We start from the raw sequence: 11,344 nt of genomic DNA, 5'->3' as shown, positions 1-11,344 counted from the left end.
AGCCCTTGGAATGATCAAGATCTCAGCCCTCTCCCACACATTAAAGAGGCTAACAAACATTTATCTGGCTGTCTGTGAGCTGCATTATAATGACTGAGGTTTGTAGCTCTTCAAACCTCCTAGAGATGTAAACAGTAACCCACTCCAAGGAAGAGAGCAACAGAACTGTGTTGAAACTTGCTGGAAGGGAGTTTCCCCCTGCCAACACCCTAACATGGTTGCCTTTGTGACTGCCAAAGCCTGCCTACACATTTTCATCACTTGAGAGGAAGCTTCTGCTTCTCTGTTAATGTGCTGTAGATATGTTCCAGAAGGAAGACACACTGATTTTTCAGACATCTGTCAATTATACACATGAATGGAGGAGGTATCAATGACATGGAAGATGGAAAAAACATTTACCCCACACCTTGACCCATGTGGCACAAAGCAGTCCTACTTGGGAACTAATGAGTAGTGGTAACTTCCTTTAGCAGTGCTTTGGCTCTGATGAGAACAGGGCCTCCATTCTGGACAAGATTATTTTTAACCCATAAAGGGCTACACACACCACCATGTTGTGAAAAGGATATAAAATGTCTGCATCATTTTATTTGCCAAAAAAAAAGGGGGGGATCAATATATTCTTCTTGGTCTTTCATGGCTTCTGTGCACTGCTAGAATTTTGCCTCTACTCTACAGGGCTGATGAGAAATATCTTCAGGAGAGCCCCTTAGCAAGGTTGGGATCTCTAAGAATCCTTACAACTTTTACAAACTCTTTGTGATTGAACACACTCTGTCACAGCAAGAACACTAGCTTGTTCAGCCTTGTCTATTTGATGTTTTGCATTTTGAGTCTTATTTTTTTCTTTTTAATTCTTGTTTTTTAAAATCACACAAATAATTTCAACTTTTCTATAGGTTTAAATGTTTCAAGTTAAAAAGTTTGGGGAAAATGACACAATACAAATTAGTTGTAAACACTTTGACATATATAGCAGAAAGTTAAGAATCCCTATATACCTCCTAATTCTACTACTCTCCCCAGAGATAAATCACAGTTAACAGTTTGCTATGCATCTTTCCAGGTTAATTTCTTTGCACTTACAAACGTACATACATGTATAATTTTGGGGGTCTTTTTTTAAAGCATAAATTGAAATCATGCTATATTAATATAACATAATGGCTTTTAAACCATAAAAATATATCCTGGACAACTTTCTCTAAATAGGTCCACATCATTGTTTATCAATAGCTGCATAGTATTCCATAGTATAGATGTACCAAGTTTATTTAACCTTTCTCCTAGTGACGACTGTTTATGTTGTTTCTAATTTGTGTTTTTCTACAGAACCCAACTCTCCCAGCACTGAACTGCTCTGTTGAAAATACCCATCCAACAGTTTCTTACTATGCTCATCCCCAAGTGACATCCTACAATACCTACTACCATAGCCCTCCTCACCTGCCACCATATTCTGCTTATGACTTTCAGGTATGTTTTGGGAGAAAAAGAACTCTCTATTACCCTTGCTCTCACTCATGCTCTCTTGTTCTCTCCCTAAATTCAATTACGGAACCTTTCCATTGTCTGCATATGTATGAGGTAGCCATGCATCTCCCTAATGGCCAGAAGCCTGTGGATGCTAGCTTAAGGACTATGTAGGCAGGCAATGATGGCAGAGATGGGCGGGTGGAAACTGTCCAAGAGAAGAAACAGAGAGATGGAAGAAAAGGGGAGAGAGGGAGGTAGAATCAAGGTATCCCAAATTGCCTTGAACCACACCAAGGAGAAGATAAGCTAGTTGGGAAATGGCAGCTCATTTGTACGCTACCATGGACTCCTGTGCAACAGTGGCTTTTTCCATTCGTCTGATATGGGGAGAGGCCTAATCCTGCTACTTAATACAAGGGCATTCTGAGCCACACAAGGGTTTGAATCAAACCTGTAATGAGGAAGATGTCCCACTCTTTTTCTCCAGGCTTCCTAACTAGGACTACACAGAGCAATACACAGAGTATTTTTATAACACCCCTCCCCTTTTGCCCTGTTATCACGTAGGTCAGAAACAGTGTTACCAAATTTGCACTTTCCCCTTTTCCTTTTGAACTGTGACTACTAGTTGAAAAACAGAACCAAAAAAAGGCACTTAGTTAAAAGGAATTCATTGTATGCAGAACACTGAACTAGACGCTTTGGGCAAACAAGTGAAATGGTCCTTTAGGTATGTACAATGATTATAAACCCTTGACCACAGAAGAGCAAGGTCACACTAAAATCTAGTTAATTCAAACTTTAGTGACCGAAGGAAATACCTTTTAAGGAAGTGAAACTCATAATAAATTTGCTTCTATTGATCAAGAGACCATGAATGTTCCATGGGGACATAAAATTATGACTATCTGGGGGTACTCCAATTAACCAGCCAGTTTGGCAATACTAAGCCGTTGGGCAACCTAATTGCAACTTCAGTTTGGCAAAATAATTGAAACTTAAAAATCTGATTAAGTTGAATAAAGTGTTGTTGTGTTTGGTTTAGATACCGTTCAGAGAGGTCTGTGGTTCTATAATGCAACAATAATACATATAGTGTGAACATGCACTTTTTCACTTGTATAAAATATAGTACTAGTTCAAAAAGGTATCCATTAACCCATTTATGCCAGAGGTTGCAGATTTTTTTTGTGTGATAAATCAGACTTTGGCGATGACCTTGAGCAGGAGGATATAAATAACTCCCACAAGCTTAGTGTTCCAGTAATGGGACACTAGGCATAAATGGGTTAAAGCTTAGAAATAAAATGATAAAATTTGTTCTAAAGCCTACTGTGTACACAGGTAGACAACCCAGGTAACTTGTTACCCAAATTGGTGGTATAGATTGGAAAACAAAAATATGTCCAAGAAGGGAATAATTTCAATAGTGACTGAGGCAACAAGGAATTCTTTAAAAGAATGCAGGGATGTTGAAGCTAAAACAAGGAGGGTCATCATTCTCTTGGGGTCCCTGTAATAAAAAGTCATCCTGAAATAGAGGAGCCACACATGGGTCTAGCCCAAGAGGCCTCCTCTACTTTTATATCAAAGTAAATTACATTGATTTCAGGAATTTGCACTTTATAATGAACCCTTTAAGTAGGGACAATAATACATCTGGTGATGGTTACCACAAATTATAAGATAGGAAACCTCTCTTTTGGGTATTGAGCCATCATTCCTCATTCAAATCCTACCCCAGAAATGAAAGCAAGATTGAGAATGCCAGCAGTGACTTGGATTGTTGGTTTCAGTTCAATGAATGTTTACTCTGTGTTCCATGTGCCACATATTGAGCCAGGAGCTGTGGAAATAGAAATTAAATGAGACAGCCCCTGCATTAGTCTAGGGACTTGGGGGTTGGTGGTCAGGGGACAGCAGTGGGGACAAAAAGTAAAGAAAACATTACCCAGAATGCTATGGAAACCGTATACCTAACCCAAAGAAGGGATCCAGATTTAGCCACTTAGTCCAAACCTAGTAGCAGGGACTTCAGGGATTGTAGAAGCCTCTCCATTTTTTTTTTTTTTTTTTTTTTTTTTTTTTTTTTTTTTTTTTTTTTGAGACAGAGTCTCGCCCTGTCGCCCAGGCTGGAGTGCAATGGCACAGTCTCGGCTCACTGCAACCTCCACCTCCTGGGGTCAAGCAATTCTCCTGCCTCAGCCTCCCGAGTAGCTGGGATTACAGGCATGTGCCACCACACCCGGCTATTTCACTTTTTTGTAGCTTTTGTAGAAACAGGGTTTCACCATGTTGGTCAAGCTGGTCTCGAACTCCTGACCTCGTGATTCACCCACTTCGGCCTCCCAAAGTGCTGGGATTACAGGCATGAGCCACCACGCCTGGCCCACCCTTACTTTTTAATAACAGCTACTATTCACTGAGTACTTACTATGTACTAAGCATTGTGCTAAGTGCTTTACCTATATCATCATTCAGTCATTTACCTCTTTGAGAGAAGTACTCTTGTAATTGCCATTTTTAAGATAAGATGACTGAATCATGGAGAGATTAAGTGACTTCACCAAAGTCACAGAGGTGGTAAGTGAAAGAGCAAGGATTTATATCTAGGACTGTCTGATTCCAGAGATTGGGTTGGGGGATTTTTGAAGTTGTGAATCTAATTGGAGCACAGATCTTTTCCCCAGTTAATTTTGGGATATTTATACTTTCTACTGGTTTAAATCGTGGGCTTCCTACTCATGGTCCTCAGAAAGGGTCTCTTTACTCTTTATTATTAAATTATTAAATTGATCCCCACTGAAAAAGGATGCCCTTCCTTCATGCATTCCTCAGGGGGGAATTCAGGGGCTGCTTGGACACTTTTTATATGTCTCCCACGTCTTTCCCTAGGCTCAAGATGTCTTTAGTATTTCCTGTTTGAAGACCTTATAATTGTATAGCCTAGGTGTTGAGGGAGTAAGATTTTAAGTGATGTCTCTCTAGGATTTAAATGGTTTCATTTTAGTATTTTAGTTTAGCTTTATTTTGCTCACCAAGTTTCATTCCCTTATAGTTTCATAGGCGAAAATACCATTCTTTACACAAGAAAGTCAGCCAGGCGCAGTGGCTCATGCCTGTAATCCCAGCATTCTGGGAGGCCAAGGCGGGCGGATCACCTGAGGTCGGGAGTTCGAGATCAGCCTGACCGACATAGAGAAACCCCATCTCTACTAAAAATACAAAATTAGATAGGCATGGTGGCGCATGCCTGTAATCACAGCTACTCGGGAGGCTGAGGCAGGAGAATCACTTGAACCCAGGAGGTGGCGGTTGCGGTGAGCCGAGATCACGCCACTGCACTCCAGCCTGGGCAACAAGAGAGAAATTCCGTCTCAAAAAAAAAAAAAAAAAAAAGTCAAGAGGCCAAGAAACATCTGCTTATATTCCCAGATAAATAAAAAGCAGTCAGCAAATGCACTCCAGATCTGACAATAAAACCACCTGAAGCACAGACCCACCCCCAAAAGGCCAGAGCTCCCTCATGCACTTCTCATTGTAAAATGACCTAAGTTACAGTCAGAAAATGGACCTTTCTAGACTTTCTTCTGAACGACTTCCCATTTTGGTTATTTCCAAGTAGGACTATTTCTGTGACTTTGGGTTTGGTGATTTCAACTTCCTTTTGACCCTGAGGCTAATAGAAGGATGAGGAAAAAAGACTTATAATGTTTTGTTTTAACCCCTCAAAGTCATACCCTTATTGGGTAGCTGTCCAGTGAGGCAGCTTGGGAAACACTTCTTGTGGTCAGACATGAGCAAGGATTTGGGTCTGATCAGCTGGCCCTGAGGAAGTTTTGAGTGCTGAGCTTAGAGAAACTGGATTCTTTCAAGCACTGGGCTCCAGGGTGTCCTTGATTCTCAGGAACTCCCCATACTCCAAAGCAGGAAGGATATAAGCTGAGACTATCTTTGCCTCCTTGCTCATCTACCAACACTCATTTCTCTTGTCCTTTACACTATTTACCCACCAGCCCTTCAGCTTTAGCCAAGTAGTCCAAAATCTGTAGGGTACAAAGCATCAGTTTTTACTTCTGCTGGGAAATTAAACCCAGCTATTTATAAACCCTTCAAGGTTCCTAGCAATATTTCCCAGTCTGGCATACTGGGCCAGTACCCCTACTTTAACCATGGAATGGTCCCTTTCCCATCCATTTGGTGACCTGCCAAGTTTAAGCTTAAAACAAAAGTCTCAACCTATGTAATTCAAAAGTGCCTCTGTTTTTCTTTATTAAATCACGAGGGTACACTAGGTTTCACCCTAGCCACTAAAAGTTACTCATTATAAATTGGGCCCATTTAATAAAAGGATTGCTTTGATCCTAGGAGTGTACAGTTTATGGCATAGGTTGCTGAGAGCCTTAGAAAGCTGTTGTTGCTGTCACTCAACTTTTTCTTCCCCCCACCACCCGCCCTACGCCCCACTGTCAAGTCTTTCCTTTCTTCCCCTCCTTTCCCTTGTTCCTGACTCACCCCTTTTTAAAAAATCTTTCTTTTATCCACTCTTCTCTCCATCTGTCCAAGCTTTGCTTCCGGGGGCAGAACAGAGAGGGAATGCACAGTACCAACAGATGCTGGATTTTACCCTTGGGATACAGCGTCTTTAGTAATTATCACCAGCCAGTTCCCGGGCTCTTTGTGAAGTCACTGTCCCACAAGGTTCCTGAAGAGAGAAGCATGCCCTGATGGAAATGCACATTGATCTTGAAGAGTGTGGGTCAGCCATCAGGCAGGCAGGAGGCAGGCTAAGGTGGAAGAGGAAAGCCATCTGTGTCCCTCAAAGGGTGGTGCTCCTCTTTGAGCACCATCAGCCTGTTGGTCACCCCAGCCTCTAAGAAGCAGCTCAGAAAGCTGGAGCTGACTAGGCCCAGCAGTAGGCTGTTTAGATGCTCTTTATGCTTGGTGGTGCACAAGGATTCAAAGCTCTGTTCTCCTGAGCTGTCCACAGCATTATTAAAGTCACACTCTCAGGCAGGAACCAGAATACACCAGGCCAACTCCCCAGTTGCAACAAAGCCAAATCTTTCCCAAGGTGCCTGCCTGTTGCTAGGAAACTATGCAGTGGTACTGTGGGCCTTTTCCCTCACTAAACCCCAACGGTGTGTGGACTGCAGCCAGTAAGCTCCCTAGCCCTGCCAGGAACCCTTCAATTTTATCCTTAAGACTCCCAGCATCCTCAAAGGGAAGTGAGAATCATGCCCCCCTCCCCCCCATACTTCTCAAACACAAAACTGAGAAGTGAAAACCCAAGGGCCGTTGTACCACCCCCTTTTATTATCAAAGTGTACAACTGCCACCCACAGCAGCTGCTGCCCACAGAAGCCTTTTAATGCCTCTCAGGACAGAACTGCCTTTAGCTTCACTTCAGGAAACTTGCCTCTCCCTTCTGTGGCTGGGAACACCTAAAACTGGCCTGATGCCTCTCATGTCATCTCTGTAGTGGGATTTAGAGAGGCAGTGAGTGCCACATGCCCAGGCACAGAGATTCTTTGCCCTGGTGGGTTTTTGTTCCCCTCTCTGGTTAAGAAGAGAGAGTTCTTAGTTGAGGAAAGCAATAGAACAGGAGGGAGGGAGAGGAGGAGGAAGGGAGAGTTTGAAGGGTACAAGATGGAAAATCAGGAAATCACTATACTGATGTTTTAACAAAGGGTGTCTTCTTGGAGGGAGGAGAAAAATTGAGTTTTTAGGAAAGAATCTAGATTGTCTTGAGTCCACTGCCTCAGGTTGTTTTGCCTTTAAGGGCTCTCCAGGTTCTATGACCCTGCCATTTCTTCACTCAGAGTGAAATAATGGATGGGATTTGGGAGGCAGGGGATGATGGCAGCTATCATCTCTTCTCAGTCTTAACATTATGTGGTAAGGAAGATATTTCTGTGCCTCAAGCAAGGCTTAGAAATCTGGACATAGGTTGGTTTGTTTATTTATTTGTTGTTTTCGAGATGGAGTCTCACTCTGTCACCCAAACTGGAGTGCAGTGGCATGATCTCCGCTCACTGGAACCTCTGCCTCCCAGGTTCAAGCGATTCTCGTGCCTCAGCCTCCTGAGTAGCTGGGATTGCAGGCACCCACCACCACACCCAGCTAATTTTTGTATTTTTAGTAGAGATGGGGTTTTGCCATGTTGGCCAGGCTGGTCTCGAACTCCTGACCTCAGATGATCCACCCACCTCGGCCTCCCAAAGTGCCGGGATTACAGGCCTGAGCCACCGCGCCCAGCCTAGGTTTTATTTTTTAAAAGCATGCCAAGTTCATCTACTATGCTCCTGAAATTGTATTCACTCATTCAAGATTTATCGAGCACCTATTACATGGCAAGTACTGTTCTGAGCTCTGGAGGATACAGCAACAAACACAACAGGCCAACTCTCCTTCAGCAGGGAACTCACTAGGGTCAAGGATATACATAGGCCAGGGAGAGAAAGGGGAAAATGACTCTTGCCAATTCACTGCATATTTTAAAAACTTCATTTCCATTCCTTTCCCAAAGACTAACAACCTTTCCCAAAGTAAGACAACACAAAGTAAAACTGAATACTCAGTGTCTCTGCAACCTGACACATTGTTCCTCATTCTCACCTCCATGCCTTTGTTACTCTTTGCTCTCCAGCCTACTGTGCACTTGGGGATGAGAGGGCAGCAGTTAAGGTGGAGTAGAAAATGTTGGACTTGGAGTCAGAAGACTCCAGGTCCAAACAAGCTATTTAACCTCTCTGACCTTAGTTTCCTGTCTATGAGAGGGGCTCCTGACTACTGTACTACCTCTCTGTGATATACTCTTTTAGCAAAGACTTTCCCAGGGATCAATGGCTTAACCTCATTAAATGTTCTCAAGGCCAAAAATTACCTTTTTGAAGACTAGTTGGGATGTTGTTGCCATAGCTTAAGGGAAAGGTATTGGAGGCTTGAGTTATAAATGTAGAAAAGGTAGTGATGGATTTAAGAGACAACACAGAAGTAGAAGCAACAGGATTTGGTGATTGATTGGATGTGGACTGTAAGGGGTTGCAGAGGAGGATTCCAAGATATTTCTGCAGGTGGCTGTAGTCTGAGTGACTAAGAGAAGCACCTGTTTCATGCTCATTAACTCTGTGAGGTTTAGCTCTCTGTTCTTCCAAATAGAAAAAAAGGCTCTGGCCCATATTCATTTTTAAATAGTAATGACTGTTCAGGGAATTGCAAACTCACTGCCTAAACTAACGTTTTCTTTTTATCACACAGCATTCCAGTGTCTTTCCATCCTCCCCTCCCTCTGGACTTTCTGATGAGCCCCAGTCTGCCTCTCCCTCACCCAGCTACATGTGGTCCTCAAGTGCACCGCCCCGTTACTCTCCACCCTACTATCCACCTTTTGAAAAGCCACCACCTTACAGTCCCTAAAGAGGAATGCCTGCTGGCTATTGAGATTATTGTGGCTTTTGTATTTCTGCTTCAGTGGAAGTGTGTAGGGTTCAAAATTTAAAGTGTGACTTTTATGCATAAAGTTTTACAATGGCCTGCCAGGCTAGGGAAAGATAGGGATGAAGCTTATTCATTATTAGTGCAGAGCAGGGGTGGCTAGGCTGAACCCAGCACAGAAGAAGGGCAGCTCACACTCTCTAAGCAAGGCTGGGGAGCCAGCCCAGCAAGAAGCTTGTCGTGTTTGGACCTGCATTACCCTATGCTCCACCTCTGTATTCAGCAGAAGTGTGGTTGCCGTCTGTTTCACTTTATGTAAAGAAGTGTTGTCCTCAGGCCCTTGGCAGATTGCCACCCCAGCACCTAGGTTGAAGCACCCGGCTTATAGGTCCTATCTTTCCCTACCACTAAAGTCAGTCCCTAAGGACAATTTCCCAGCTGATGGGGCTACACAGTAGTTCCAATACAGAGAGTTCTGGCTAAGATTTTGTTTGCTTGTGTCTGGATGTTGAAAAAGGCTGCCCATATCTCTTACTCCTTTCTTCTCTGTATTGTAAAAATGGCTGTTGTGATCACTCAGCTCAGCTTTTGTTATTGGTACCTCCTAAAGGGAAAAGTGCAATATTCTTGCATCTTGAGTAGTGGGGAACAGGATGTATTGTTCCGGAAACACTGAAATACACAGCAACATGTGAGATGCTTTAAGTAGATCACTTAGGAGACAGTGGTTCTACTACATGTTGCATTATTACAAAATACATTTGCTACAGGAGATATAAATCTTATGGTTGTAATTAAGAGTTTAAAAATGTTATAAATTAGGTTCTTGGGTCGTGATATGAATTGTTACTAATCTTTGTGACTATTTAATCTTCAAATATTGTGCTTAACCCCAGCAATCCGCACGTATCCTGCACCCCACCCCAAAAGACTGTATTTTAATACCACTGGTCTTACTGGTCCTTTTTTCTGTTGAGACCAGTCATGACAGCATTCAAGATTATGAAAGTGTTACAATGCCGCTTCAAGTCTGCAAAACCTCAAACATAGCCAACTTGACAAATACTTAAGTGTTATGGTAGATTTAAAATCCATCTGGCACACCGTGGTAGATTATTTGTACAGTTCTTTTAATTACACATAGCTTTAAACCATCAACCTGATAAGTTTAAAACACTTTTGCACCCATGCCTTCACTTCAGAATGAACACCTTCATTGTGATCTTATGTTAACCTGAGAATTGATTTAAAGGAAGATTGATAATCCTAAACTTTATAACGTAAAAAATACAGGGGCTACAGGACGGTACCTAATTAGACAGTTCTCCAAACACAGAACACACACTAGAAAAATTTCCAGCCAATATTGCTACCTCCCAACTTAATGGATTAGAGGTAGCAGACAAATGCTGGTGCTCCCATCTACCTTGTAGACACCCAGCCATCAAGAATCAAGGCACAAGAAGTGCACTCTCTCATTATTAACAGTAAATGTTTGCAAGATATCCAGTTTAACTTTCAGCATCATGAATGTTGTCTTATCCAGATTTTGAATCTGAAAAACTACAATCCTTTTGTGTTATACAAAATTACTATGATTTTTTACAGTTCTGAGCATATTAAAATTCTACTGGATTTCAAAGAGACTAATATCCAATTGACTTACTAAACAAATACCAACTTGTAATACTCAATGAAGTTTTTTGCCATTTACACTTGACCATTTGCTTTAGTGAATGTCTATATTTAATTTTTTAAAGGCACCATTACACAGTATATCCTACATTTATCACATTTCTTAAAGTGTTAAGATTCTATGGCTCATTTCTATGTATTTTTCTTACTTTACAAAATAACCTGAAACAGTATAGATTTTGTAACACTTAATTTGAGCAGCTTTTATTACATTGAATTATATAAAGTGCATGTTACCTTGGAAAAATTATTTGCTGCTTTACTCTTTTGCAAAACATTTGCTGTAATGAAGGGATTTGTATTTCCAATATGTATCTTGACTGCATTTTGTAATATTTACTGCTTTATTCCTAATTCTGCTTTAAAGTATTGAACTGGGCATGAAACATTAAAATATTAATCCAGAACCTGTATAAACTGGATGTTGCTTAAAATCTGTATCACTGCCATGTTGAAAACTCAGACTGCTTTTGTGATGTTTCAAATGAATAAAACTATCCTCCGCCTTATCCACTTGTGTCAAGGTAGCTATAAAAGTACAGCAAATGCTCTAAAGCAACTGACAGCAGCTGACTCACTTTTGACTATTAGGGTTCAAGATAAAAGGGGACATGATTAACCAACATATAAAACCTAATGGGAAATTCTGCCATGCTGTCATCAGAAATACAGCTCCAGTCTCCTGCTGCAAAAATTGAAAAATGTAAAAACCCATATAATTTCTGAAAGACAA

General features: G+C 41.6%; 1 protein-coding gene across 7 annotated transcripts in view; it reads left to right on the top strand.

Annotated features, from left to right (window-relative positions):
* The window catches only part of TMEM255A (transmembrane protein 255A), a 52,047-nt gene extending 40,927 nt beyond the window's left edge, over window positions 1-11,120 (top strand). For all 7 annotated transcript variants that reach the window (XR_012430277.1, XR_012430276.1, XM_074029899.1 and 4 more), the window contains 2 exons: window positions 1,336-1,479; window positions 8,740-11,120. Coding sequence is in view for 5 of the 7 variants with exons in the window: in XM_074029899.1 (XP_073886000.1) it covers window positions 1,336-1,479; window positions 8,740-8,898 (303 nt within the window). In the remaining 2 variants the exon portion in view is untranslated. The remainder of the gene's footprint in view (window positions 1-1,335; window positions 1,480-8,739) is intronic.
* The last annotated feature ends 224 nt before the right edge of the window (window positions 11,121-11,344 follow it).

This window comes from Macaca fascicularis, chromosome X, assembly GCF_037993035.2.
Source record: "Macaca fascicularis isolate 582-1 chromosome X, T2T-MFA8v1.1".
Lineage (NCBI taxonomy): Eukaryota > Metazoa > Chordata > Mammalia > Primates > Cercopithecidae > Macaca > Macaca fascicularis.
Note: the sequence above shows the minus strand (reverse complement) of the source record. Positions and strands in the feature narration are given on the sequence as shown.